The sequence below is a fragment of the Diabrotica undecimpunctata genome, chromosome 3 (genome assembly GCF_040954645.1).
Source record: "Diabrotica undecimpunctata isolate CICGRU chromosome 3, icDiaUnde3, whole genome shotgun sequence".
Classification (NCBI taxonomy): domain Eukaryota; kingdom Metazoa; phylum Arthropoda; class Insecta; order Coleoptera; family Chrysomelidae; genus Diabrotica; species Diabrotica undecimpunctata.
In genome coordinates, this window is record NC_092805.1 from 40,355,669 (window position 1) to 40,383,128 (window position 27,460).

Consider the following 27,460-nt stretch of genomic DNA (forward strand, 5'->3'; position numbering starts at 1 on the left):
AAGTTTATTGTTGTTCTAATAGTAAAATTTGAAGGGAGGTAATAAACAAATGTAGGCTTCTCAACTAGTCATAATAGGTGACGTAATAGTGACAGATGACGTTACAGCACCACTGTGACAGATAATTTTAAATAGGACAAACAATATGTTTGTATTTTGAGAACGATTTCCGAATTGGAAATTGAAACGTCAATAAACGTACTTTAACCTTTAATTGTGGCTTATTCCCATTTAAATAGTAATTAAACCAGTTCTTATAGTAAGTATATAGTAAGAGCTGGCCATTCTATCGTACTTAACACGATATTCGTCATCTAGGTAATGTCTTACTGCATCATAATGGTGTGCAGGAGCACCATCTTGTTGAAAAATTATTTCCAAGTTGCCGAATTCATCTGGATTATCTTCCAGAATTTCAAATATTAACGGTTCAATTGCCTTTTGTAACATATCCAGATACACTTCACCGGTTAAGTTAGTATTGAGATAAAACAGGCCCAACTATGTGGTTTCAAAAAATACCTGCCCAAACATTTTTTTTTTTTTTTTTGGAAATTGAGTATGTGTTTCACGAGAGATGTAAGGATTTATGTCACTCCAATGTGTGAACATTTCCCTTGAGAAAAAAATACTTTCGCAAATTAGGGTTGCCAGCTGTTAAAAACGCAAGGTATAAATGATAAAGTAAAAGAGGGATAGCTCGCAACGCTACTGGATTGACATGGCTAGTGTCAGTGACCAGGTGTCTAAGTCTAAGTGACTAAGTGTAAATATTTTAAAAAAGCTAACTGATCGATATGAGGGGTTTTATGGTGGCTAAACAAACAAACAAAAACTGTAGGTTGATATGTCCCTTATACTGTAATACTTTTTTAGTTTCGTAGATACGATGGATTATACATTGTAAATTCCGAAACCGGTCGCAGAAACATAACATCATTTTAACACTTACTAAACATAGACTTTTCTTTCCGCGTCATCTAACGATATCATTTAGAGAGCAGGATAAAAGTAGTATAGACAGGAAAATAATCATGGTTGCCTAACTTAAAAAAATGGTACGGATGTACATTAAACGAACTTTTCAAAACAGAAGCATCTAAAGTCAGATTAGTCATGATGGTTACCAACTGCGCTACATAGATGATACGTAATAGAAGAGAATTTGAATATGTATAAAAACCTTCCAAATAGTTATAAGTAGCTCAATATTTGAGTTTATATTTGAGTACTTGTACGAAAACATAACTAATAACAAGCAGATTTCCGAATAGCAACTTTGTGTGTCGTTATGCACAGATAAGTAAACTTTGACAAGATAACTTTTTTATTTGCTAAGTAAGCGTAATAGTGATATTTTGTAAAGTAACCATGGTTTTTTTTTTAATACCGTTTGTTGGTATAACCGGTTTTACTTTAGCCAATTAGCCTATTGTACATCTTCCATTCATGTAACCTTCTGATTCAGGTTATAGTGATAACCACTACTTAAGTAGCCAGGCCCGACGGCGTTATGTGCCCTTCAAAACACAGTGGCAAGACAGTTAAATGGTCGGGATTGAACCCGAGCTGTCAGGGTTGGTAAAACAGTACGTAGCCACTGAGCTATGGCCGCCATAGACTACACGTTTCTTTTCGGAAGATTTATAAAACAAACGGTAGGTTACGATTATCTGGGGTGTTAAAAAACTAATACGTTTAATCTGATTGCATTATTTAAATGGCCAAAGAAGACTATTGTTGCATTATATTCATCTTATTAAATATGTAAGTCAGGTCGCCCTTAGAAGACCTTCTTTGTTCCAATTCGGTCCTGTCATTACCATTTTCCAACATCAGAATCGGTAATGCAAGGCGATGACACTATTGATGAAATATTTAAATGAAGAATAGGCGACACAATTGGTCGCAGACCTCGTTCCATCCTCCTACGCCTGCGAACCACCGGCGGCAAGATCAAACGGCGACGACTATCACGTACACTCGGTATTATTGAAATATGCAATTTGAAATATACGACCACACACGCTTAGTCCATTGTTAATCTTTTGATTTGAATGTTTGGAGTAACAGCGTGATGAAAATTACTGAATTAATGAAATAATATCAAAAATGTATGTCTTATACATATGAATACAAAATGAAGTGTGCATCGAAGTATTTCTAACAAATCTGAATTCGCTAAAATAAACTTCAAACACTGTAAATAAATAATAATTCGCTTTAAAAATTTTTAGTATTTGCTAACGCATCCTCATCATTAACATGTACTTGCCCACTGTTGATTATAAGTCTCGTGTTGCCTTTTACACCATTTCCGGTCTTGAGAAGCTTGCATTTAATTTTCGCTGATGCGTTTTTTATCGTCTGACTATCTTGTTGAAAGCATCTTGTCTTGAACTCATCTCGGTGATAGGTTTTGTCTATCGCTTATCCAACAACCCTGTAACACGTACGGTTCCACTTCCAAGTCGTAATTTTTCATATGTCATCTGTTATATTAGTTCCTTGGCGTGTTAGTTTATTTCTTCATTCATTTGTACTGTAAACTTATAAAAGAAATAAGACTAACTCTTACTCAGTAAGAGTTAGTCTTATTTCGCACTAACTCATGGTGCAAGAGATACCAACATGAGGGCTCTTGACGGATCGATACCTTAACATTAAGTGGCACTTGACTCTCAGGTGGCTCTCAGGAACCCTAATCTAGTCTCTAGACTAGTGTAGGAATGAAAAGATGAACTTGGTATATTTTTTTTTCTCTGAGAATGGAAATTTCTAAAAATCGTACCAGGTTAAACCATCCCTAGGGATGGATGGCGTGTATTGGATTCAGGGTAGAAGAGTACATCCGAGCCCATTTCCCCTTAAAAAAAGAGGTCCTGCAACAGATGCCTTCCTCTTATCCTGCCTACCAACTAAAACCACCCTCTTCTACTTGTGCGAAGTTGACTGTCACATATACCGTACTCCGAAAGTGGGATGGCCGCTGTAAGGCTGACGACACTTTAGGAGCACTCCCTTTTTTTATCTATATTTTATCTTCACCGTGAGCCGGCTGATGTTTCTCTTCGTCTTCTTTCTTTTTAATTACTGTTCGAATGTAGTTATGTACAATATTTCATCTCTCCTTACTTCCCGTCATCTTCACGATCATCTCTCGCACAATAACAGGGTTCATACCTATTTCTCTATACATTCTGTTTCTCTCCACTATCCATCTATTACACTCCAGAATTGTGTGAGTAATAGTATCAGAGTATTCACAGTATAGGCATTTATCTGTATTTGTCTTGCTGAAACTATGAAGATATGTACTAAAACACTCATGTCCTATGAGCCACTTGCATCAGGAAGTAATTCAGTCCCCTATGACCACAGTCCACCCAGTGCCTTAGGCTGATGCCCTTAGGACCAACATCCTGATGCCCTCGCCATCAGGATGTTGGTCCTCTGTGCAACATCTTCCGTGTTGTTCCACTCTTCTTGCCATTTTTCTATTGATCTTTCTCTTTCTCCTTTTTTTATGGCTGCTGTCAAATATTCTCTTCTCCCATAGAGATGTCTACTTTCTACTGCTAATACATGTAGAGGTACACAACCCGTGATAGTCCAAAAGGCTGAAGCAGATACAGTCCTGTAGGTGCATGCTACTCGCAACAGACTTGTTCTGTCTACTCGTATCATGAACCCTTTGTAGGTCGAATATATGAAAATATATTGATAATATATACCCCTTGACAATACATGAAAATTTCCTTTAAGATCTCATATATATTAAAATTTTAAGTTTGGTTAAGGAAATGGACAAAATAGCAACAGAAAACTCATTTTGTTAGAGTTTTTAATGGATAATGTGACTTTGGAATTAAACTACGGCAACAATGATGATGATAATGACGAAAATTCCAGTTTTTGGATAATGCTCCCCCCGATGTATGTGAAACTGATTTTAATCTACGAACTCGGTATACTGGTGGAGCCTAAGAGTATTTCACAGGTATGCCCAAAAAACACTGTTGTGGCAATGCTTATTGGTAGACCTACTCAATTATATGGAAAAATATATATTAGACGTACATGTAGTAATAAGGCTGAATTACTTTGAAAAACAAGAAGGAATCAGCTCATAATGATGACAAACTTCCTTACCGGATGTGACCTAGTGAAGGGACACCTACACACAATGAGGCTGTTTTATGGAAACTTAAGCCGCAAGCTTTGTGGCATGGAACCTGAAACAGCCAACCATAGTTTTCGTGACTTCAATATACCAGATTTTAGGTGGAAAACATTTGGAAACTACCTAAAGACTCCACAAATATATGGTATCCATCCGGTAGACCTGTACAAGCTGGTAAAAGTTCGAAAATTGTGAAATGATTATCGTGAATAAATGGAAGATTTGCAATGAGCCCATGGGTTTAAATATGAGCGGTGTATAATAGAAGGCTACCAGAGAGGGTAAAAAACTAACTGATTTTAATAACAATACTGATTAGTATTTATTAAACATACTCCAAATCAATAAACAACACATTATTTATTTACCTCACGCTTGATTACTTATCGTCCCTGTTTTTGACAGTAATTCCTATTGAGATCTGTTTTTCTTTTTGTCTAGTAGTTTAAATTTAGTTTGCTTTCGCTTTAGTTAAAATTCAGATTACTGATATAATAATAAATCGAACAATCAATTTTATTTTTAAGGATATTCGTAAATTGTTGTTAGTACTCATAAATTTGTTACACACTTGTTAAAGTTTAATTGCATATCCATAGCGGTACCATTATCAATTCAATGCGGATACTTCAACTACAAAACGGATGTTCCTCCGTTTCGTAAGGATTAAGGAAACACCCAATGTAACGTGATAATGTTATCGTTGTTATAGATTCTAGTAAGTTGTTTTCTTGTTGGAGGTACATTGAAAAACGGACAGAAACATGTCTACACAAAAAGAAGAAGTTGTTTTCTTTTATTTCTCAGACAAAGATTTTTCTCATCTCTTCTAGGATCTTTATAAGAATCCACGGTTGCTCGTTGTTTCCTTTGTACATAAGCCTGTATCCACACTTCCTCTTTCTTGTGGCTTGCTTATATTCAGCGTTGAACTAACCAGTGCTTTTAGACCACTCTTCCGTTCGTAGGATCTGACTTACTGCATTTTTAAAGATGGATTTATAAGCGTATCATTCCTAGTTCATTGTAAACTCACTTTCTGTATGTATGGTATGCATCTTTCCAGCGATTGTTCACCTTTCATGAGGTGTGCCCTGTGAAATAGGAATAATCAGCGACTGCTTCAAGATTACTTCATTTGAATCGCTCATAACCTTCAGCTATTCTAACAGCTCTACGAAAACAAGTGATTCTGACGATGGTACAGTGACTTTTTTCTGCAGGAGTAAATCGGATGAGGGAACAAAGAATAGAAACAAGTCGTGAAAGAGGCCTACGTCTGATTCTGGATTCTCGACGGCTAAGAAAAAGTAAGAGAGTGAAAGGGAAGATTATTAAAAATGATTTATTATTAGCAAAGATATTCAAATTAAGTTAATTTAAGTCCTGATCTTAAGTTAGATTTTCTTAACATTTAGGTATAACGTTTTTGTTTCATGTTTTTTCAGTTTATTCATTGTTGCATTATACAATACTATTTGTACATCATTTAAAAAGTAAGTAGGTACCATATAATGAAACTGTATCATTAATTACTTAATTAAGTTTATATTTTATATATTTACTTACCTAATTCACTAATTCTTATGTATTAAGTGCCAAGGTACACTTATGACATTATACCATTCATTTTATTTTTAAGACTACTTATTACCGTATAAAAATGGTGTAAGCGAAGATTTAAAATATCATTAGTCATGTCACGAATGAAAAAACTGAAAAGTGTGTGAATGAACTATAAATTATGTCTAGGAATTCCGTAAGTACTTGTTTTATAATGAAAGTGAACTACAAACTGTCTAGCACAAAAACTACGTATCATCACCAATAATGTAACATCGGCGATATTATGATGGTGTGTACATGCTTCTGAAACATCATCGGTTTTACCATTAAGTATTTACCGATTTATCTCAGTGAAATCAGTGACGTACGTAATGGAACAATCAAAATACTTTTATTATACAGTGTAGGTCAACAGGTAGCTCAATATGAGCGTTTTTAATAATATTTTATATTTCACTATGATTATCTCTCAACCTTATTAATAATATTGATAGATTATTTTTCATTCTTTTTTATATTTCCCTTTTTACCGTGTACCTACTTATATGCCATAAATGTTTACCCTCTTTGAATTTTAAGTTTTTATTCCGACAAGTTGCTTTTTCTAACATCTTCCTTTCCTCTATTTCCAATATCTTCTTTACCAACATAGCTTAGTAATATGTACTGTTATGACTTTCGATTTATAAATTTAGAAAAATCGTTTAGAAATTAAATATGAAGGCATCTGTATCAAAATTAAGATTGTACTTCAGTGAAAAGTGCATTATAGTATTTAAAGTGATTTTAAGAACTGTTAATCCTCAATAGGTTTGAAAGAACAAATGGAGGTATAAGAATTTTACGAAACAATGAACATTGAAAATAAAAATGCATTTTCGAGATTTTCCTAATATTATAATTTATTTGTAAGCGGTTGTAACTGTGGATAACTAGGTACGAAAGATTAGAGTACTACTAAGATATATTTGTATAAATTGTTGTTTAGAATAGGAAAGTTGGATAAATTGTTTCTAGGTAGCCGAATACAATAGATTTTAATTTTGGTTGTTCCAAATGGTCTAGGATGACGTAGATTTTGTGTCAACAAGAATATGTGTCAATGGTAGATATTTTCTTGGTCTAATAGCACTAAATGGGGAAACAGAAAAACAGGATTGGCCAAAGGAAGGAGAGTCCAAGATATGTCTTTTCTTGGAGCGTTGTGATTGGTCAAGGAAGAGATTTTGGTGGTAGGAAAGGAAACCGAGGTTTGGATTTGGAAAAAGAAATTCCCAAAACTGTTAGTTCAAGTAAGGTATTTTTGTTGATACTATTTTGTTGTTGATCTAAATTTTGAAATGTAGTCATTTTGCGTCTGCACTAGTCTGCAGCTGAAGAAGATATACAACCATTTCTATTCGTCGAATGATGTGAAATGGCTGAATGGCCAACCTTCTTCTTCTTTAAGTGTCGTCTCCTAATCGGAGGTTGGATATCATCATTATCATCACTATCTTTACTCGTACTACCGCTGCTCTGTTCCGTGTTTATTTTCTTCTGTGTCCATGCTATTAAATATAACCATCCTTTTGTAACACCACATTTTAAATGTCTGTAACTTATTTATGTATTCTTGGTTCAGTGTCCATATTAAGTCCATAAGTATTGTAGTATCGAAAACACGTTGCATGTCAGAGCTCTTACTCTTAATTCTAGTCTTAGGTCTTTATTGCAGAGAATTCTTTTCATTTTTAAAAACGCATTTCTTGCTATTTCTATCTTGGCCCTAATTGCCAACCTTTGGCATTTAAATTAGAAATCTACAATCTACAATAATTAAGATTCTTCTCTATGGAATGCTCAAATATTTGGTTCATTACTTACAAACATTTTCTGAGTAAAATGGCATACATAATATTGGATAAAATAGGCATGCTTGCGATATTTTAGGCTAACAGAACTACATTTATAACACCAATAAAACAAAATACATGAAAATAGGTACGCAACCACAAATACTACGGTCACTTGTTATAGAAAACGACGTCATCGAAGCAGTTAACAAATTTGTATACCTGGGAACGCTCGTCAATACTGAAAATGACACTACCGCAGAGATAAACCGCAGAATTTGCACGGCTAATAAATGCTATTTTGGGCTTAATTTCCTTTCTAAATCTACAGTTATATCAAGAAATACAAAAGTAAAACTCTACAAAACAATAATACACCCAGTCCTAACATATAGTTCAGAAACCTGGACTTTAACAAAAAGCAATGAAAACATGTTGGATGTTTCGAAAGAAAAATACTAAGGCGAATCTATGGAGCGGTAAATGAAAATGGTGTCTGGAGAAGACGATACAACTTCGAACTCTATAGAATATACCAGGAACCAGATATCGTAAAACACATTAAGATAGGACGTCTGAGGTGGGTAGGCCATGTAATGCGGATGGAGCAAACCGACCCAGCTAGAAAAACGCTCCTTGATAGACCTATTGGTCAAAGAAGAAGAGGAAGACCCAGAACAAGATTCCTAAATAACATAGATCAAGATATGAGAAATATGGAAATACGTGCTTGGCGGAGGAAGGCGATGGATAAGGACGACTGGAAAAAAATTCTTGGAGAGGCTAGGACCCACACAGGGTTGTAAAGCCAAAATGATAATGATGATGAACTACATTTATTATATTTTCGAATATTATAGTTGGAAATTGTACTAAAAAATCGACAAATTTCAAGCGAGGAGAGTAGGAGGGAAGCAATTACAGCAGTGCAAAACGATGACATAAGCAGCATTAAAGATATAAGATAAAAAAGGAATACAATTTTTAAGAAAAGCTTGGTTCGTTGTGAACATATATTTTTTGAATATATTAAGCATGAAATAGTAGAAGTTATTATATAATCGGAAACCTACACACTTTTCAAACTTGCTTTACTTACTTACTTACTGTTTGACAGTTTGTTTTTGCGTTAGTTTAAATAAAAAATAGGTAACTCACAGATTTATTTAATATAATTATAATACATTTGAGAATGATTGATAGCACAAACTTTATTGCACGTGAGATGATAAAACCCAATATAACAATTATAGTGACGGAAATTTTCTAAAATAAAATATTCAGCATTGCTCTGAAAATGTTTGGGTTTTACCTAAAATTGCTAAACATACCAATTTATTTCAATTCTTGTCTTTAATTTTGTAGTCATTTTAATCAACAAATGATATAAGTACGTAATCTCTACAGGTACAAAATATTTACAATTTCCAAAAAGGAGATGGTCTTTTTAAAGCCCTCAACTTACTTAAATAGGATTCAAATTTCCAAGCGGCAGAACGTATTTTGCAGATTGTGAATCATTTTAGTTAAGATTTACAGGTTATGTTTGTAAAGCCCTATGATTATATCACGCAGAACTGTTAGCTCGACAATAAAAAGCGATATTAATAAGTGAACTTGTATAGTAAAAAGTCACAAATGTCTAATTTTACTCCTGTGAATTTAAAATGTCATTTAACCGTGCCAATGAAAACTTTAGTGTTAAATGTACATGATGCTCTTGTACATGAACATTTTACAAATACTGTTCGGAGTATAGTTTCTAAGTGTTCAGATATGACCGCAGTTGGAGAAGCAACTATATAGACTGTTAAAGAAACGAAAGAGTGGAAGTATTACACAAGCATCTAAAACGTCAACAGGGAAAAACCCATTCACATAAAAACAATCGATTCGATGAAAAGTTCATTCATTTCATTTACGAAAAAAGATTCCTACTTTGGGTAAACTTTTTGTTAGTAGACATTAATGCAGACGAATCTTTGATAAACATTAAAAGAGATAATTTGTGGAAAACTTTACGTGAATTATAATTAGTTTATGAGAATAACAATAGAAAATCTGCGCTCATAGAGAAAGAAGAAAATATTTGTTGGAGCAGACAATATTTGAGGGAAATTCGAAAATTAAGGAGAGAAGGCAAAAATATTTTTTGTGTAGATGGAACATGGATAACTTTACTTAATCAGTAGACCCATTTGTACCTTTCGGTGTTGGGCTGTTTAAAATTCAATTCATTAAATTACAATATTTGACAGTCTTCTGAGGTGTCCTAGCTCTTAACAAACTTTCTCCATTCCTTCCTATTGGATGCCATCTGTGTTGCTTCCTGCCAAGTCTTACCCTTACTCTGCAATATCTGCGAGATGTCACTGTTCCATTCTTTAATGGGTCTTCCTCTTCTGTTCTTCCCTATTGGTTTGGCGTCCCACACTCTTTTTACTTGTCTATTATTGTCCATCCGGGTTAGATGTCCGAACCATGCCAATTTTTTCTCTTGGATTGACTCGAGTATCGGTTTGATTTTGAGTCTTTCTCTTATTTCTTCATTTCTGATTCTATCAGTTCTTTTTACTCCTATCGTTCTTCTGAGGTATTTCATCTCTGCTGCCTGAATTCTGCTCTGATGTCTTTTGTTTAATATCCAATTTTCTGCTCCATATGTCACTGTAGGTCTATATATTGTTTTGTATATTGTCATCTTGGTCTTTGTTGATATCTATGTTGTTTTCCTGTGTTTTCCATTCTGTTGTTAAGATCATCCTCGATGTCTCCTTTGTTGTTGATTACTGTTCCTAAGTATTTGTATGAATTTGTCTGTATTATTTTTTGTTGGTCTATCATTACTTCTATTTGATCTTCCGTCCCTTGTTTCCTTGATATTTTCATTATTTGAGTCTTCTCTTTGTTTACGTTTAAGTTGTATTTGCTTGCTTCTAGGTTCCATTTCTCTAAGTTGTATTTCAGTTTTTCTGCAGTTTCCGCAATTAATACTATGTCGTCTGCAAATATACACATCTCAGCATTTATCATTTGCATTCTGTTCCAACCGATGCAGTATTTCTTGAATGTTTTCTTACACTCTTTCACTATCTCATCTATTACATTTATGAATAGTACTGGGCTGAGACTTCCCCCTTGTCTAACTCCTTGGGTTGTTTCAAATGGTTCTGACTGTATATTTAACATTCTTACTGTATTTGTTGTTTTCATGTATATACTCTTTGTTGCTTCTATCAGTTCTTCACTTACTTGTTTCTTCTTTAGGCTTTCCCATATATCTTTTCTTTTGACTGAGTCGAATGCTTTTTCCATGTCTATAAAGCTCAGGTGTATTTCTTTATTTTTCTTTAAGGCTTTTTCTATTACTTGTTGCATGGTGAATATATGGTCTTGTGTGTTGTGTCCTTTTCTGAATCCACTTTGTACATCCTCTAATTTATGTTCTATTTCTTTTCTAATTTTCCTTTCTATTATGGTTTCGTATACTTTTGCTGCTACACATAGTAGTGATATGCCTCTATAGTTCCTACAGTCTCTTGTGTTTCCTTGCTTGTATATAGGTATAATTACTGCATTTGTCCATTCTGGAATGGAACATGGATAAACTGGTTACAAATGCTCGTCAGACATTTATAGAAGCTTTGTCTATGGGCTTAAAAATTGCTTGAGGCTTGCTGGATTTTCTTTCAAATTCTACAAACGACTACCATTAAGAAATGACTGCTGATGTTTTTGAGAAATATTTCAAATCGAATATTTCAAGAATATATCAAGTCAAACGATAGATTTATTACCCACCAATTCTGTAATAGTAATGGAGAATGCCAGTTACCATTCAAGATGATTAAAGGAATCGTTACCTAACACTAAATGGAGAAAGCAAGAACTCTTGGATTGGCTCATATTAAAAGAGATAAAGGATTTGTTAATGGAGGCGTGCTGGATTGTCTTTCTAATTCTACGAACGACTACCATAAAGAAATGACCTATGATGTTTTTGAGGAAAATTTCAGTCAGGTGATAGATTTATTACCGACAAATTTTGTAATAGTAATAGAGAATGCCAGTTAACATTCAAGATTATTAAAGGAATTGTTACCTAACACTAAATTGAGAAAGTGCTAGCAGAAGATTTACTCAATAAAGAGTTATTGCAGCTATGCAAATGATATTCACCAAAAATGTATTGTAGATAAAATAGCAAAAGAACGTGGAGCCAAAGTGTTGCGATTACCACCTTATCACTGTGAAGTTAACCACATAGAACTAATCTGAGCTCAAATCAGTGGAGGATCTAGACATTTGCCTTTTTAGCGAAACTTCCAACTGGGGGTAGGGGCTTCCAATGAAACATCAACCAAAAGACATAAAAAGATAAACCCAAACTATAAAAAAGACACATAAATAGGGGGAATTTACCTATTTTCACCCACCGGATATTCGCTCCTGGCTTAAATTATGGGATATGTCGCGAGAAATAATACAAAATTTTAACTTTAAGATGTTCGTCAACTATTATTTGACTCCATATCAAAAGTTTCATCTGACAATTGGCAAAAATCTATAAGACATGTCTTAGCAGAGTTAGAAATATTCTGGAAACTCGATATTTTAATAGAGGAAACAATAGAACCAATTATTATTTCTGTGGGAAATGAAGAAATTGATGATTATGTATTTAGATATGTAATCATATATTTATCATCATCATCATAAGTGGCTCGACAATCCGTTGTGGATCTTGGCCTGCTCACAAAGAAGTCGCCACTCCTGTCGATTCCTGGCAACTTCCCTCCATCTTCTAACCCCTAGAATCTGTAGGTCTTCTTGCATATCATCAATCCATCTCATTCGTGGTCGTCCTCTGCTTCTTGTGCCCTCTGGTTTTGAAAATGTTAATCTCTTCGTTTATTCGTGATCTGACATCCTAGCAATGTGTCCAGCCCATCTAAGTCTCTGCACTTTAACGAATTTCACAATATCTGGATCGGTGTATAACTGATATAGTTCAAAGTTGTATCTTCGACGCCATAGCCCATTTTCATTTACGGCCGCAAAAATCTTTCTAAGAATTTATAAATCATATATTTATATGATTATAATTCTAAATCATATATTTATAATACTCATTATTTTCGAAAAAATCGCGTTGGCAAAAATTGAATTGGGCTGAACACGTCGCCAGATTATCAGGCAACTGATGTACAAAACCGTATTGTTGAGTGTAGATTGACGACCTGAAGCGTGTTAGCAATAACTGGACCCAAGCCGCATCAGACAGATACAGATGGAAAGAGCTTAGGGAGACCCACGTCCAGCAGTGGACGCATACAGGTTAATGATGATAATTACTAATTATATGGTTATATGATGCTAGTACTCGAAATATATTTAGTATTAAATTGTAAGGAAATATCCTAAACCAATATTTAGTATTTTTATAAAAATAAATGTCGGTAGGTACATATTATTAACATTTTAGTTTTTTTATGTTAAAGTAATTTTATGTTCTCCGTCACTAAGGCGTTTATTTATTGCGTAATCTCTTAGGCTTTGCTCATTTGCATTTTATGATGTATTTTATTTGAGGTTTGTCATGGTCATATTAATGTCGAGTGAAAATTCGGGTACACGTAAACTCATAACCAATTAGCATAAATACCCTCCTACATAGTACATACTCATCACCGCCATAAAAGTATGGATTTAAAATAGACCCCGAGAGATTGGTAAACTCAACACTGGCCTACCTGCACCCTGTGGCAGGTACAGACCATAAACCCTTTGCAAACCGCTAAGATTGGGTAATTTGGACAGAATAAATTTAAAATAGATGTACAGTATAGCCCAAAATAAACAGTACTGAACTTGTAATTATTTTATTGTTTTAAAAAATACATATTATCGACCCTTTAATAACATGTTCTAAAAAGCTCCTCCCCTCTCAAGACATACTTTATACCGATATTCCAGATTTCTCGTAATGTTATGGAATAAAGGTTATCTCAAGTCCGCGAAGAAGGCTCTAACGGCATCATTTAACTCATTGATGGTTTGTGGTGCCCGTTTAAAAACGGCAGTTTTAGCAATGCCTCAAATGTATGCGTCTAGAGATGTTAAGTCTGGAGAATGTGCAGGATAAGGGAAGTCAGTAAATCGTGAAATGAATTTGTTTGGAAAACGGCCCTGAAGAAATTGACAAACTGCGACAGCAGTATGGCAAAGTTGCCCCATCGTGCTGGAAAAATTGGTCTCGAAATGCCAAATTACGTGCACGACAAAATTAACGTAGATCAGGGATAAAGCGTGTTAAAATTTGTATGTACCTCTGTTGATTAAGTGTGACTTGCCTACCATTGTCTTCGATAAAGTATGGACCAATGATTCCGTGTCCCGAAACTGCACACCAGACACTCACTTTTGCGGTATGTAAAGGAACTTCTTGAACTTCATCTGAACTGGCAAAGCCCAGAAATCGATTTGTGCGACGATTTACATGGCCTAACAAATGAAAATGTGCTTCGTCTGAAAACCATACATTTTTCAAAAATTCAGAATTTTCATACTGTAATGAATAAATTCTGGCACAATATTCCACTCTACTGTGATGTAATTGTTAATGTACCTGAATCATATACGAACATGCAACCAGCTCCTTCAGGATTATTTGCAAGGAAGTTCGTTTTAAGCCAAGATGCAACGCTGTTCTTGTCTGGCTGGCTTTCGGATTTTCCAAGATTCGCTCAAAAACACGTTCATGGTTATCGTTGCTGTTAACTGTCCTGGGACGCCCCCAGTTTCCTTTTCGTTGGCACAATACATTATTACCCGTATTTCTAAACTTTTCAACAACCTTCAAAATTACAGCATTAGGTACTTGGAGAACGTTTATTAAACCGTTGCGTTGTGTGAATTGATCACACACGTATTGCAGACTTGCACTATTACGTCGGCCGATTCCGTATGAGCGATAATGCTCCACAAGAAACACTTTCTCCTCTGTACTTAATACCATTTTTAACAATTAGGCCTTAATAATTAATTGTTTAAGGATTACTTGACAGATCTATACTAGTAAATTTGAATATGACAGCGCGCACAAAGAGAGATCTATGTTTCAGTTTCAGTACTGTTTATTTTGGGCAATACTCTATTAAATGCAAATACAATTCATTGGTTTTTATTTGGGAATTCCACAAAATTGATAGATACCTAAAACTATGTCAAATGAAAAATTTCTCTTCATTTGAACTTGTTCCTTTAACATGGATAGTGAACCGCTCATTGATTACATTTTGAGCCAACGCAGGCGAAAAATAATAGTTATCAATAATTTCAAATTTCAATTGCGAAAAACTCTAAAATCGAATTGCTTTTTGTGGACTTATGCGACGAAATGGTGTAAGGCTAAATGTCATACAACTGGTGAGTAGATTTTATACCGTTTTCTTTAGTTGTTTCATTATTATTCAGATCATTCTGATCATCATCAGATTATTCTGATAAAACAGAAAAAAATCAGCTTAATTAAGTTCTTTAAGTCAACTGTACAAAATGTTTCTTGTACACAAGGCATAATATTACTTTGTTGCTTTAAGTAGATTATCCTTTCTGATATTACATTTTTAGATTTCTGATTAAATTGTTAAAGTTACATTGTCACAGTTTTAGATTTTAGGTAGATCATTCTAAAATATTGAATATCTCGAAAAGTATACCAGATATTACGTTGACTTTTCACCTATGAATGTGACTCAAAAGTTTTTGGTTTTTTTTATTATGACAGTTTTACATCAGACAACATTTAATTAATTAAGTTTAATTGTTGGTTAAATTTTCTGGATTTTAATTGTAATAAGAATATGAAAGTTAATATTTACAAAACTGTTAGATACAAACCAAAGTATGTATATAAAATATGTATGTTACTTATGCATTATCCATTTGGGAAAAGTACGGTAATAATAAGTGGAAATCGGTGTAATATTGAAGATGGTATTCTATTGAAAACAACCTAATAAACCATGCCACATGCATTATCTTGTATACCCGAAAATAATTTTTGATGATAGATCACTTAATTCGAGAAAAAACTTCGCTATTTTTCTTACTTGACACAATTTCCGTGTTTCGTGAACGGTGGTAGAGTGAAACATCCTGCATATTTAGAAGTTTCTAAACACAAATTTAGTTATATCAATATTGTTGTTTAAAATTTGTTAAGAAATACTCTACATTTCTCTATTATTATTTTTGGTATTCTTGAGAATTTACGTTACTTGGCGAAAGCAGAGACATATTACATGAATGGTACCTACATTTCAATATGATCCAAAATTTTTCTTGCAATGATTTACCATCCATAGCTCATTAAATGGGCATTACGTGTCCCTTATATTCTGTACTCTTCCCGACAAACGTATAGAAACCTACGTCACGGTGTTTACTCAATTAATTCGTTGCTCCGAAGAAGTTGGTGTCGTTTTAAGTCCATCAAGACTTGTGGCTGATTTTGAAATTTCAAAATCCAAAAACTTGGTTTGGTAACCACTTGCAAGAGGGAAGATTCCAACGGCAAGTGGCTGTACCACATATTTGGCTTGCCATTTTTGGACCCAGAACGAGTCGGTGATTCTTTTGTTAACGATTTCATTCGGATATCCCTAAATTGTCTTCATTTATCAAAATGGCCAATTATATGGTAGAGAACTACATGCTGGTGATGAGTTTACCTATCTGCGGTGATGATTTTACCTATCTCCAATGGATGCCGGATCAGTTTACTATATCTCGGAGGGTCTAATAATTTTATGGGGGGCTATAAAGCGATGAGTTCGTACACGTCCGATAATTTATATAAGAAGTTATCAATTATTACGTTTTTTCTACATTGACTAACCCAGTAGATATTTAGACCTTTGCTATAAAATTTGTGCTATCAATCATTTTCAAATGTACTATAAAATAGGGCTGGCTGGAATTAGATTTTGGTCTTTAGATTGAAAAATCCAGATAATTTTAGAATCTTCAGTGGCGAAACATTTTTTGTAGAAACAATATATGTTATTTTAGACTGCACAATTTTGAAATTATTTTAGTTATTTTTGGTATAAAATACATAACTTGTCTTTAAATAGAAAACTTCATATTCAATAAAACTTTAAAAAATGTCCATAAACAAATATTCACAGTTTTATGAAAGGTATTTTATTTTCAGCCAGTTTCTCCTAATAAATATCTACTTTCATACCCTCTGTATATTGAATTCTTAACTGGTTTAGATAAAATTATCAAAATTAATGTCACTACGTCACTGACCGTATCCAATAGAGTACCCAACAAGTACTCTTCTAATAAAACGCTTGTTTACAAAATAATAGATTCCACATATTCTCTGGATCTACCACTCTATAATTTCCTAGTCGCTTTCAAAGCAACCTGCGCAGTGGGACGTCCGTGATAAAAAACATGGGCGGTGCGAGTAATGAATGGCAGCCCGTCCCATTGGTTGTCAAGTTCTAGCCCCGCCCCGGCGGCATTCACCAGAAGGGGAACCGGTGATTTTCTACTGTTCCTCCTAAACAGAAACAGTGAGCAATGTGAATTCAACAATAGCAGTTCAAAATAACATTTTTGTCAGTGGTTTTGTGAGATTGTTTGTCGTGATTCCGGGTTATCGTTGATGTTGTCCGATTAGAAGTGACTTTTATCGACGAAGATGCTTACTGATATGACTCCCACGGCGGGACAGCTGTACGGTGCGCAGATACCCGCCATGACCATGAATGTTAAAACAGCTGTAAGTACTTTATATAATGTGTATAAGTTTTGTTGAAATCAAACTAAATATATGTACCTATATGCTGGTAAAACTTAACGTTGTGAAATATCCAATAAATAGAGATAGATAAATGATATTAAACAACTACTCTTGACAGTTCTTTTGTGATATCGATGATGGTCCATATTTTATATGTAGTTACAGCTGCTTAAAATTAGGTTGTGCGGTGTTATATCTACGATTATTCAAGATTTCTACTCCAGATTTTCTACACTATACTTATAGGGTTAAATATTCAATGAATCCGAAATCCGTCGATAGGATTCGCTTCTCGAAGAATTTTTACTTTGTTATTAGTGTCTGTATGACGGTTGAACTGTCTTTTCACAGAGTGTAAAAGTTTATAAAACAGAAAAGGATAGTGGTATTCGTAGCACAACATAGCCGAGTTCAACCAAGTCACTATTATTATGCTTAGATTTTTCTTAATTAGGATAACTTAATCATTTGTAAGAAAACAGTATTTACAACATATCAATTTTTTTTTGGGCATTGATTTAACAAAGTAAACTCACAGTAACAAAGATGGTTTGAAGAGTGATTACAATTCCAATAAAACCGTAACTTAGTGGATAGTCACAGTAAGAACTATGAAATAACAAATTTAAATAAAATTATTCGCTTGCATTTTTTATTATCGATGCAGAAAGTTCTACCAATATATGGATGATCATAACGACTTCCAATATCAATTATATTTCACTTAAAATATATGTCGGAACCAACAATATCATCCCATACATTTTTTAATAAATTTCATATGACTTGCAAGCTGAAAGTACGGAACATGTTCGTTTTTTTAAACGTGAATTGTACGAAGTTACAAAAAGCTTAGTTCAGCGTTCAAATAATTATACAAAAAAATTGAGTTTGTAAAATTTAAAAGAATAATATTATTATTAACTAATCGAATTGTTTAGCGTTGTTTCAACAGATATCAACTAATTTAAAACAGCATGCAAATCATTAATTATTGATTTGGACAAAGCGGGAGAAGCACAACACTTTGCGGCATATATATAATTTCTTTATACAGATTTACTTATCAAAAGAATCGAGCACTAGATGACCTGGTGCGCTGGAATACTTCCAACACATTTTCTAAAGAATCTGGACGTCGTAAGACGTTTTTAGACAGAGAGGTATCCTAGGAGGTTTAACTGAAAAGCTAATAGGTATCGTTTTGGTACTTTCCATTTCCCCTTGTCTCCTTATTAATATTTTAAGATCTCTGTATTTGGCGATTCTTCTTCTCGTAGTGCCTATCCGTTTTGGATGTTGGCAATCTGTATTTGCAAACTGCGGCTCTGAAAAGATTTATGGTTGTTGTGTTGAACAACGAACGTAGATTTTTCAGCCAGGAAATCCTTCGCCTTCATTATCCTCGTTTTCCTTTTCCTAATTAATCGCAGCAACCCATATATTTTGCTGTTCCTCATGATGGGACGGTATTCGACTTTGGCTGTTTTTATTGTGATTAACAACTCTTTTCCTTTTTGCATTCTTAATAGAACGTCCTGGTTAGTAACGTGGTCGGTATCGGATATCTTCAAGGTTCGACGATAAAGCCACATTTCGAAAGTCTCAATTTTCTTGCAAGTAGCGTCTGTAAGAGTCCACGACTAAACTCCGTACAACAGTATATTTATAATAACCTGATTTTTATGGGTACTGATAAATCATTTGGCCAATCAAGTACCGCAAGCACTAGTATGAGAGAAGTAGTACCAATATTCTTCTTTATTATTATCATAGATAATATGCAATGCAGTGGGTACCTAAATCACAAAATATACTTTTTATTTTCTGGAATTAAACTATTTCTTTATGATTTTATAAACTTGTTTATATTCACCTGTTTGCACATTTTGTTTAACAATATTGCTAATTTTTTAACTATAAATACATGAAGATGTTTCTTTTACTTCATGGTTATGAATAAGGTGGAGCTCGATTAATATATTACTGCCTAGAACTTATAATTTATTATTATTTATTAATACCATTTAATTATTTATCTTGTGTTCAAAATTTGGGCATACCAAACTTCTGAATGAACTTCCAACGAATAATTATTCCAGTGCTTAAACTCCTAGCTTTACAAAAATTTGCATTATCGCCAATTAAAAAATGTTTTCCTGCCTCACTAAAATTTACACCACCTGACAATACCTGAAACGCCAATGACAGTAGGATCAACATTAAACAACTAAGCAATGATCAATTGGAAGGTGCTGTTTATAGGTCTCTATCTATTTTATACATAGAAACATTTATCACCTCTGTGGTCTTAGGGGGATTATGAATATTTAGCTAGTCACAAGATAAGTCATCGTCCTTTCAAGCCTGTCGCAGTTCTGATCGCTGTAAGCGGCTCGGGAACGGCGATACCTATACATACTCCAATTTTGTAGCTCTAAATTTTTTTTTGTTTAATATTATTGAAATAATTATTATTTATATTTATAACTTTTGAGGAACACATACTATTTTTAACCTTATTGATCTACTATCCTATCATTCTCCAAGGAATCTTGTTCTGGGTATTCCTCTTCTTTTTTGACCAACGGATCTATCAAGAAGCGTTTTTCTAGCTGGTTCATTTTATTCCATCCGCGTTGCATGACCTATGCACCTCAAACATCCTATCTTAATATGTTTTACGATATCTGGTTTCTGGTATATTCTATAAAGTTCAAAGTTGTATTCAGACTCCCTTGTCATTCACTGCTTCATAGATTCGCATTAGTACTTTTTTTTTCGAAATATCTTCTTAACATGTTTTCATTACTTTTTGTTAAAATCGAGGTTGCTGATCCATATGTTGGAACTGGGCGTATTATTGTTTTGTATAGTTTTATTTTTGTATTTCTCGATATAATTGTGGATTTAAAAAAAATGAGCCCAAAATAGCATCTGTTGCAAGTGTAGTGCAAGTCCGTTATTTGTTTTAAAAGGTTCAGACAGTTCCTCCTGAATTCGTACTCTACATTCAACTTTTTCAAGAGTTTATTCTGTTAAATTTACCAACTGATTTGGTATTCCTAGCTCTTTCATTGCTTTGAACATTTCTCTTTGATTCAGAGAGTCGTAGACTGCTTTGTAGTCTATAAATATGTAACGAGTGTCTATGCCATATTCTAGTGTTTTTTTTCTAAAATTTGTCTCAGATTTGCAATCTGATGAATTATCGATTTACCACATCTGAAACCAGCCTGGTATTTTCTACTATTCGTTCTGCATATGGTGCCATAGGGTGACAGAGTTCTGTAGGAAATATTTTATACGCTGCATTTAGAAGCATAATTCCTTTGTGGTTAAAGCATTCAAAGATATCTTGTTTTTTATGTATGGTGCAAAGTATTCCAATCATTGGGGAGGGATTTCAGTTTCCATATTTCTTTTATCAGCTACTGTAATACCATTATGGTATCGTGGCCACCTTCTTTATATAGTTCAGCTGGGAGATTACCTATTCCGAGTGATTTGTTTCTGGCTAGTTTTTTAACTGCATCTTTAACTTCAAAAATCGTTGGTGGTTCCTCTTTCCTCTCGTGTTCCGCTTATCTCATCTCTCTCGTGTTCCAGGTTTTCTTTTTTTTTCTCTATATTAAGTGCTTGCTTAAAGTATTCCACCCATCTATTTAATACATCTTTCCTTGTTGTTAATAGGTCGCCGTTCTGACTTCTGCCTTGACTTGTGGTTGCCTTGAATTCTTTTCTGTTAATGTTAACTTCGTTATAGAATCCTCTGAACTCTTTTTCTCTGTTGGCTTTTTTTATATATTTAAGTTCCTTATTTAAGTGGTTTCGTTTTTATCTTTGACTGGTAATTCTCTACACTTGTTCTAGTTCGTGGGGTAAGCATCTTTCTGTAAGCTTCATTTTTTCCTTTTGTTGCTTTTTTGCATTCATTACTGAGGCTAATTGCGCTCCAATCTTCGGCGCTTACCCGTATTGTTCTCATTTAGACGTCTGGTTAGCTACTGCCTACTGCTCAGTCCTGTCGAGATGGAACAACCCTATGGTAGGTGGTCAAGGGATATTTTCGAACGAAAGACCATAATAAATTAAAGCTGTTATCTCTAGATTTTGTTACAGTATTACGAAATGCATACCCATTTTAAAAAAATTAATATTTTAAAAGCGTTTCTGTGCTTTCGGGGTTAGATTAATAGTTCCTGAAACCGTGTGGTACTTTAGACAAGTGGTTTTTCAGAACTTGACATACTGATTCTTGATACTTGATTCCTGATATTTGACTAATATGTGTTAGCCAGTTTGAACGTAAGAAATTTAAATAAGATAATGTAGAGATATAATAAAATCAGTAATTAAACGGCATACAACTGAATAAGGTCATATTATAATAAAATAATAAAAAAAAGATATTACAGTAAGCCGTGAATACTTTTCCAAACATCATTTACTTTTTTCATTTCTCTTTTGAAGCGTTTTAAACTGAATTCAATGTTTTCTCGCAAACTTGATCACAATCATTTTAATTCAAATGGAGGATTTGAAACCGTTTTATATCTTAAGACTACATTTGAATAGACTTCAAATAAATTTTGAAAATAGTATATTTTAAACGCCTTGTTGAGTCCAAAAAGATCTTCTTTGTCTGTTCTTCTCCTATCGGAGCTTGGATACCATCAAGGCTATTCAAATGTTCTTTACAGATTTTATAAACAGTTAGTTTGTGGTGCAACCAAAGCACGAACTCTCTTATATTTCTCATTCAGGACAGTCTTCTGCTGTCCCGATTCCTTCTTGCTTTACTCTTTCCCTCATTATCATAGGAATGTGTTTTTTTGCCCCCCCCCCCCCCACCGTTAAGCTCAAGTACTCCAATTTTCTCTTTTTTATGGTAATACTTAGAGTCTTTCCATTCGGCGTAATATGTTTTCGTACAGCTGTGAGGTATGGCCACTGAAAAAAGAACACTGGCAACGCTGAAAGCGACGGAAATGGATTTTTGGAGAAGAGCCGCAGGAAGATCTAGAAGAGAAAGGATCACCGACGAACGCATTAGAGAAATAATGGGAATCAAACGAACAATCACAGATGACCTAACAACAAAACAACTTATCTGATTCGGACACATACAAAGAATGGATTAACAACGGATACCAAAAGAAATATTAAAATGGCAACCAGAAAGAAAGAGAACACGAGGTAGACCGAGAAAAAGTTGGAGCGAAGGAATAAATAAAGAACTGAGAGAGAGGGCCATAGAAGAGAAGTCGAAAAACGGCGGAGAACGTTATAACACACACCGACAAGTAGTAGTAGTAGTAATACGTTTTCGTTTGTGACTCGGTCAACCCAATTTATTCTAAATACTCATTAATCTTCTTCTTCTTCTTCTAATGGCGCTACAACCCTTTGTGAGTCTTGGCCTGCTTAACAATGTTCTTCCATTCTGCCCTGTCGGATACTTTCCTTCGCCACTGCCTGATGTTCATGGTTTTAAGATCCCTCTCTACGTCGTCTATCCATCTTTTACGGGGCCTTCCTCTTGTTCTGTTTCCTTGGGGCTTCCATCTCTGGACTACTTTTACAGCTCGATTATCTGGCATTCTTTCTAGGTGACCAAGCCAGTTTAGTCTTTGTGATTTTACAAATCTGACAATATCTGCGCTCTGCATTAGTTCATCCAGCTCGTGGTTCATTTTAATTCTCCACGAACTATCGCTGCATTGGGTTGGTCCAAATATCTTCCTTAGTATTTTGCGCTCAAATATTCTCAGTTGATTTTCATCAGTGGTTGAGAGGGTCCACGTTTCACATCCATATGTGGCCACTGGTCTAATTACTGTTTTGTAGATTCTCAGCTTAGACTCACGATTCAGTAACTTACTTTTCATTAAGTCTTTGTATGCATAAAAACACTTAAGAATCCGTGCTTGTATTTCTTGACTGATGTTGTTGTTGTCATTTATTATTGAGCCTAGGTAGGGAAAAGTGGAGGCATATTTGTAGGTATGGTTGTCTACCTTCAGATTCTCATGTTCATTCGATTTTGTGCACTCGATATATTTTGTTTTGCTTTCATTTATATATAGACCAAACGTAGTAGCTTCTCGTTTCAGTTCTATGACTTTTTCGCTCAATACCCTTTTGTTGCGGCTTATTATGGCAACATAATCCGCATATGCGCATATTTGCATAGATCTTGTATTAATACAGCCGTTTACATCCAGTTTTCTAACAACAGCTTCTAAAGTTAGATTAAAATACTCATTAATACCATCACATATCGAACCTCTCGATACTTTGTATATGGTTCTTTTTGAGAGTCAACGTTTTCATGCCGTACAATAAAGTAATAAACACATCTTAACATTCTTATTGTTAGAGGTAGACTGATATTACAATTAATAAACAATTTCTTTAACAATTTAAGCTCTTCCGATGTTCTTACTAATAGCACAGTATCATCTGCATATCTAATGTTATTTATCACTTTCCCATTGAACATTATTCCTTCATTTGCGCTTGATAAATCTTCCTGGCACATATATATGTTCACTATAGACGTTAAACAGTTTTGGTTGACAATATACATCCTTGTCTCATCCTCCGTATTTTTTTTATTACGTCTGAAACTTATCTTCTATTCTTATATTTGCTCGCTGATTCCAATATAGATTCCAAAGAATTTCTTTGAGGAAAGCTATCTGTCAAAAGTCTTTTCGAAATCTATGCAACAGGCATGCATTTCTTGATTGACGTATTGAAGTATAATATTTTTATATTATTGTATAAAATTTGTTATTTAAATGCGAAAACCGAAGATTCTTTTAGCAGATAAACATAAAAGTTTTAAAAAGGTTACATAAGCACGTTTTCGAGTGTAAAAACATATGTATTTATAAATAACTCATTTTAAAATGAACAGCTCTACCTCGACATTAGAGGCAATTGAAAATAACAATCACTTACACTACGTAATAAAATATATACAAAACATATAAAGGAACTTTGTTGTCCATCGTTAAGTAAATAAAAGTTAAGAAACACTTAAGTAATCCGCAAATGACAGCAATAAACTACACTGACACCAGCTTTACATAATAACCAATACGGCTGCTTCCTTTTGAACGTATCTATTCGAGATTTTACATAAATCTAAATATCCTAGACGATAAAAAATTGTTTTCAGGGAGTCACCAGTCGCATAAAAACACTACGGATGTAGCAGTAAAACCGAACTGGCTGGTGGCCATCAAGTTTATTGCGAAAGGTTTACTTGGTAATAAAGCATGGACCGCCAAAGTGGAAGTTTTGTTGGCGAATAAATATTCACTGTAGGTGTTCTAACTGACTCACTAATTGAGATACCTCGAGACAAAAACTAGTAAATACTTTTTGTTTCCTTCTTGATAATTTACTATCATAGCACGGTATCTATGATGGAACAAAACTCAAAAACTTTAAAATCAATAAAAAATTATTGGAATTGATTTTAATATCAATATTTTAGGGTTTTAAAAAGCTATGACTTATCTAGTTTTTTATTATAATAAACATAATACTAAATAATTTATAGTAAAATATACATTTGCCTGACATACTTTTTTAATGTTATGACTTACAAAATCGAAAAGGTATATCGGGAGAGTTAGGTATAATGTCCGTTACTGCTTTTTTCTCATCCGTCTATATCTGCCGTCTGTTCTAAACCAGTCGTACTGTAGACAGTTGACCTATTGTACATCTTCCGTTGCTTTGTGATACCCAATACAGGACTATGGAAGTCTGCAACTCCTTATAAAGATCTAGTGAATGAGTATCATATATTTTTGGAGTCACTTGAGTGTCTCCAAACAGTATTTGCCACTTGCAATTTAATACATCACAGTCATGCAGGATAGAGTTGGCTGTATCATGTTCTCTGCTACAGAGTCTAGAGCTCAAGTCTCCATGAAAAAATCCAATTGCATGCAGGTGTCACTTGACTGCTGTATGTACAGTAAGACTGTACCTACTGTTATGACTCTGAGCTGATTTGTGCTTATTTTCCACAGTAGTTTAGCCCTATTAGTACATGTCCGTCCAATATATATTCTGCCTAACATTTATGTTGCCTTCAGATGCATGCTTTTTTCTAGTCATGGATGATGCTTTTTGGCACTCCCATCACCGGCTCTTGAATTATTTGATGGCTGATGCTCTTCTGTATATTCCACACTGACTTAAACCCCCTACCAGTGTGACACTGGTGCGTTCCGCTAGTCTGTTAAGTTCCTCTCGGTATTCCCACACTAATCTAGAGTCTACATTAGGGCTTGTGAATCAAGAGAAAAGACAAGAAAAGTCTCTGCCTGGAATGCAGAGTTATATTCTTCTACGTAGTGGAATAGAAATATTTAAATTTCCACCAATATCGAATATTCCTGCGTCCGACCTGCAGTTTTAGACCCGCCTCTGTACCTATTAGTGATAAACCTGCAGTCTTGGTCAAGTGTTTTCTCTGATTCATCCCTCTAGTGGACTGATGACTACTTGGAAAGGTACGTTACCAACCTATATCTGGATACCATATGGACATTCTGATTCTTAGAGTCATAGAAAGATACGAAGCTGTCAACAGTTTCCTCATTTTGACGTAGCAGCTCGTGGTTGTTCAATGCATGAACAATTTTTTTCTGAATGTTTGATAGTCTCTTTAACAATAGTTCCAAGATATTTGTAGCGATAAAGCCGCTCAATGGGCGGGTACGTATGTACCCTCTCAAAGAACTGCGTACAATCAAATTAAGATTTCTGTACGTTAGAAGTGGCTTCATTCGTATAAATGTTGATCTGGTAATCTCTATTCACCTGTTTATTTCTGCAGTATGATTCAACGGTATTTCTCGCTTTGATATTATTGGGCGTGTTTTAAAAAATTTCTTAGGAAAATAAGTTAAACAAAAGTAGCAATAAAACGCATCCCTGTCTAACTTCTCTAGAGATCTTACTTTCAACATTATTTACAAATTTATATGTAAACTAAGTGTTTTCGTTACTGCAATAATTATAATTAAAACATAAAAACATATGTTTAACGCTAACTAAAATAAAAAAAACTGAATGTTTTAAGGATATGCATATTTTCAAAACAACGTTTTTATGTTCCTCCCATTATCGAAGCAATTATTTCGTAATATTATAAAAAGTATACAGCAATTTCCCTTATAATGGGAATTTTATCTAGGTTATTATTTTTGCTCAGTTTCCCAACGTAATCGTCAATTGATATAAATATGTTGTTAATGATTTACACTGAAAGTAAATGCTGTGACCGATGACATTATTATTATGTGTATGTGACGATACAAATATTATTGGTTATTAACTTTATTATAAATGGAACAATTTAGATCAAGACGTGCTGTTAGAAGTCCTTTTTTTGGAAAGTATTTTTTATTAAATTTTCTACATCAACAAGTGAATTAAGAAATTCACAATCACAAATCACTAGCGACTAGAAACAAAGCGAAACTCATTGTAAGACATTTTTTATTCGAATTAGACAATCGTAAGAGAACAGATGATCAAACACATGAACATAAGTATACTCCGTACTCCGCGGCGTTACAATCCTTCGTGGGTTTTAGCAGACTTGACAACATACCTCCAATCTTCTCTGTTTTGAGCAATCTCTATCCAATTCTTTATGCCCATAGGTTTAAGATCTTCTGCTATATTATCTCGCCACCGGGGTCGAGGTCGTCCACGTGGTCTTCTTTCAGTTAGGACTTCTTCCTAAACCAGCCTTAATATTCTTTCGTTTCTTCTGAGGTGTCATGCTCACTGGAGTCCTCTGGGCTTTATTTCTTTTATTATATTAGCGTCTGGATGTAGTTCTTATAAGCATAGGTCTAAAAAATAATTTTTCTTCTTTTTGGCTTTTATTCTACTGAATAATCAGCCAGTATAAATACGGTAAAATATTGAAGGTTGTATCTAATAGCAATAAAGTAGAAACACATATAAACTGACATCGAATAAGTGTATATTAATAACAAGCATGGAACATCA

At 34.2% G+C, this 27,460-nt stretch overlaps 1 protein-coding gene across 3 annotated transcripts in view; it reads left to right on the forward strand.

Annotated features, from left to right (window-relative positions):
- LOC140436722 (transcription factor Sp9-like) overlaps positions 1 to 27,460 on the forward strand; it is a 549,705-nt gene that overhangs the window by 434,571 nt on the left and 87,674 nt on the right. Inside the window, exon 1 of one of the 3 annotated variants that reach the window (XM_072525775.1) lies at positions 17,192 to 17,386. The exons of the other annotated variants lie outside the window; for them this stretch is intronic. Coding sequence (XP_072381876.1) covers positions 17,306 to 17,386 — 81 coding nt within the window. The 5' untranslated portion in view covers positions 17,192 to 17,305. Of the gene's footprint in view, positions 1 to 17,191; positions 17,387 to 27,460 lie in introns of those variants that run through there. 3 annotated transcript variants of the gene reach the window in all.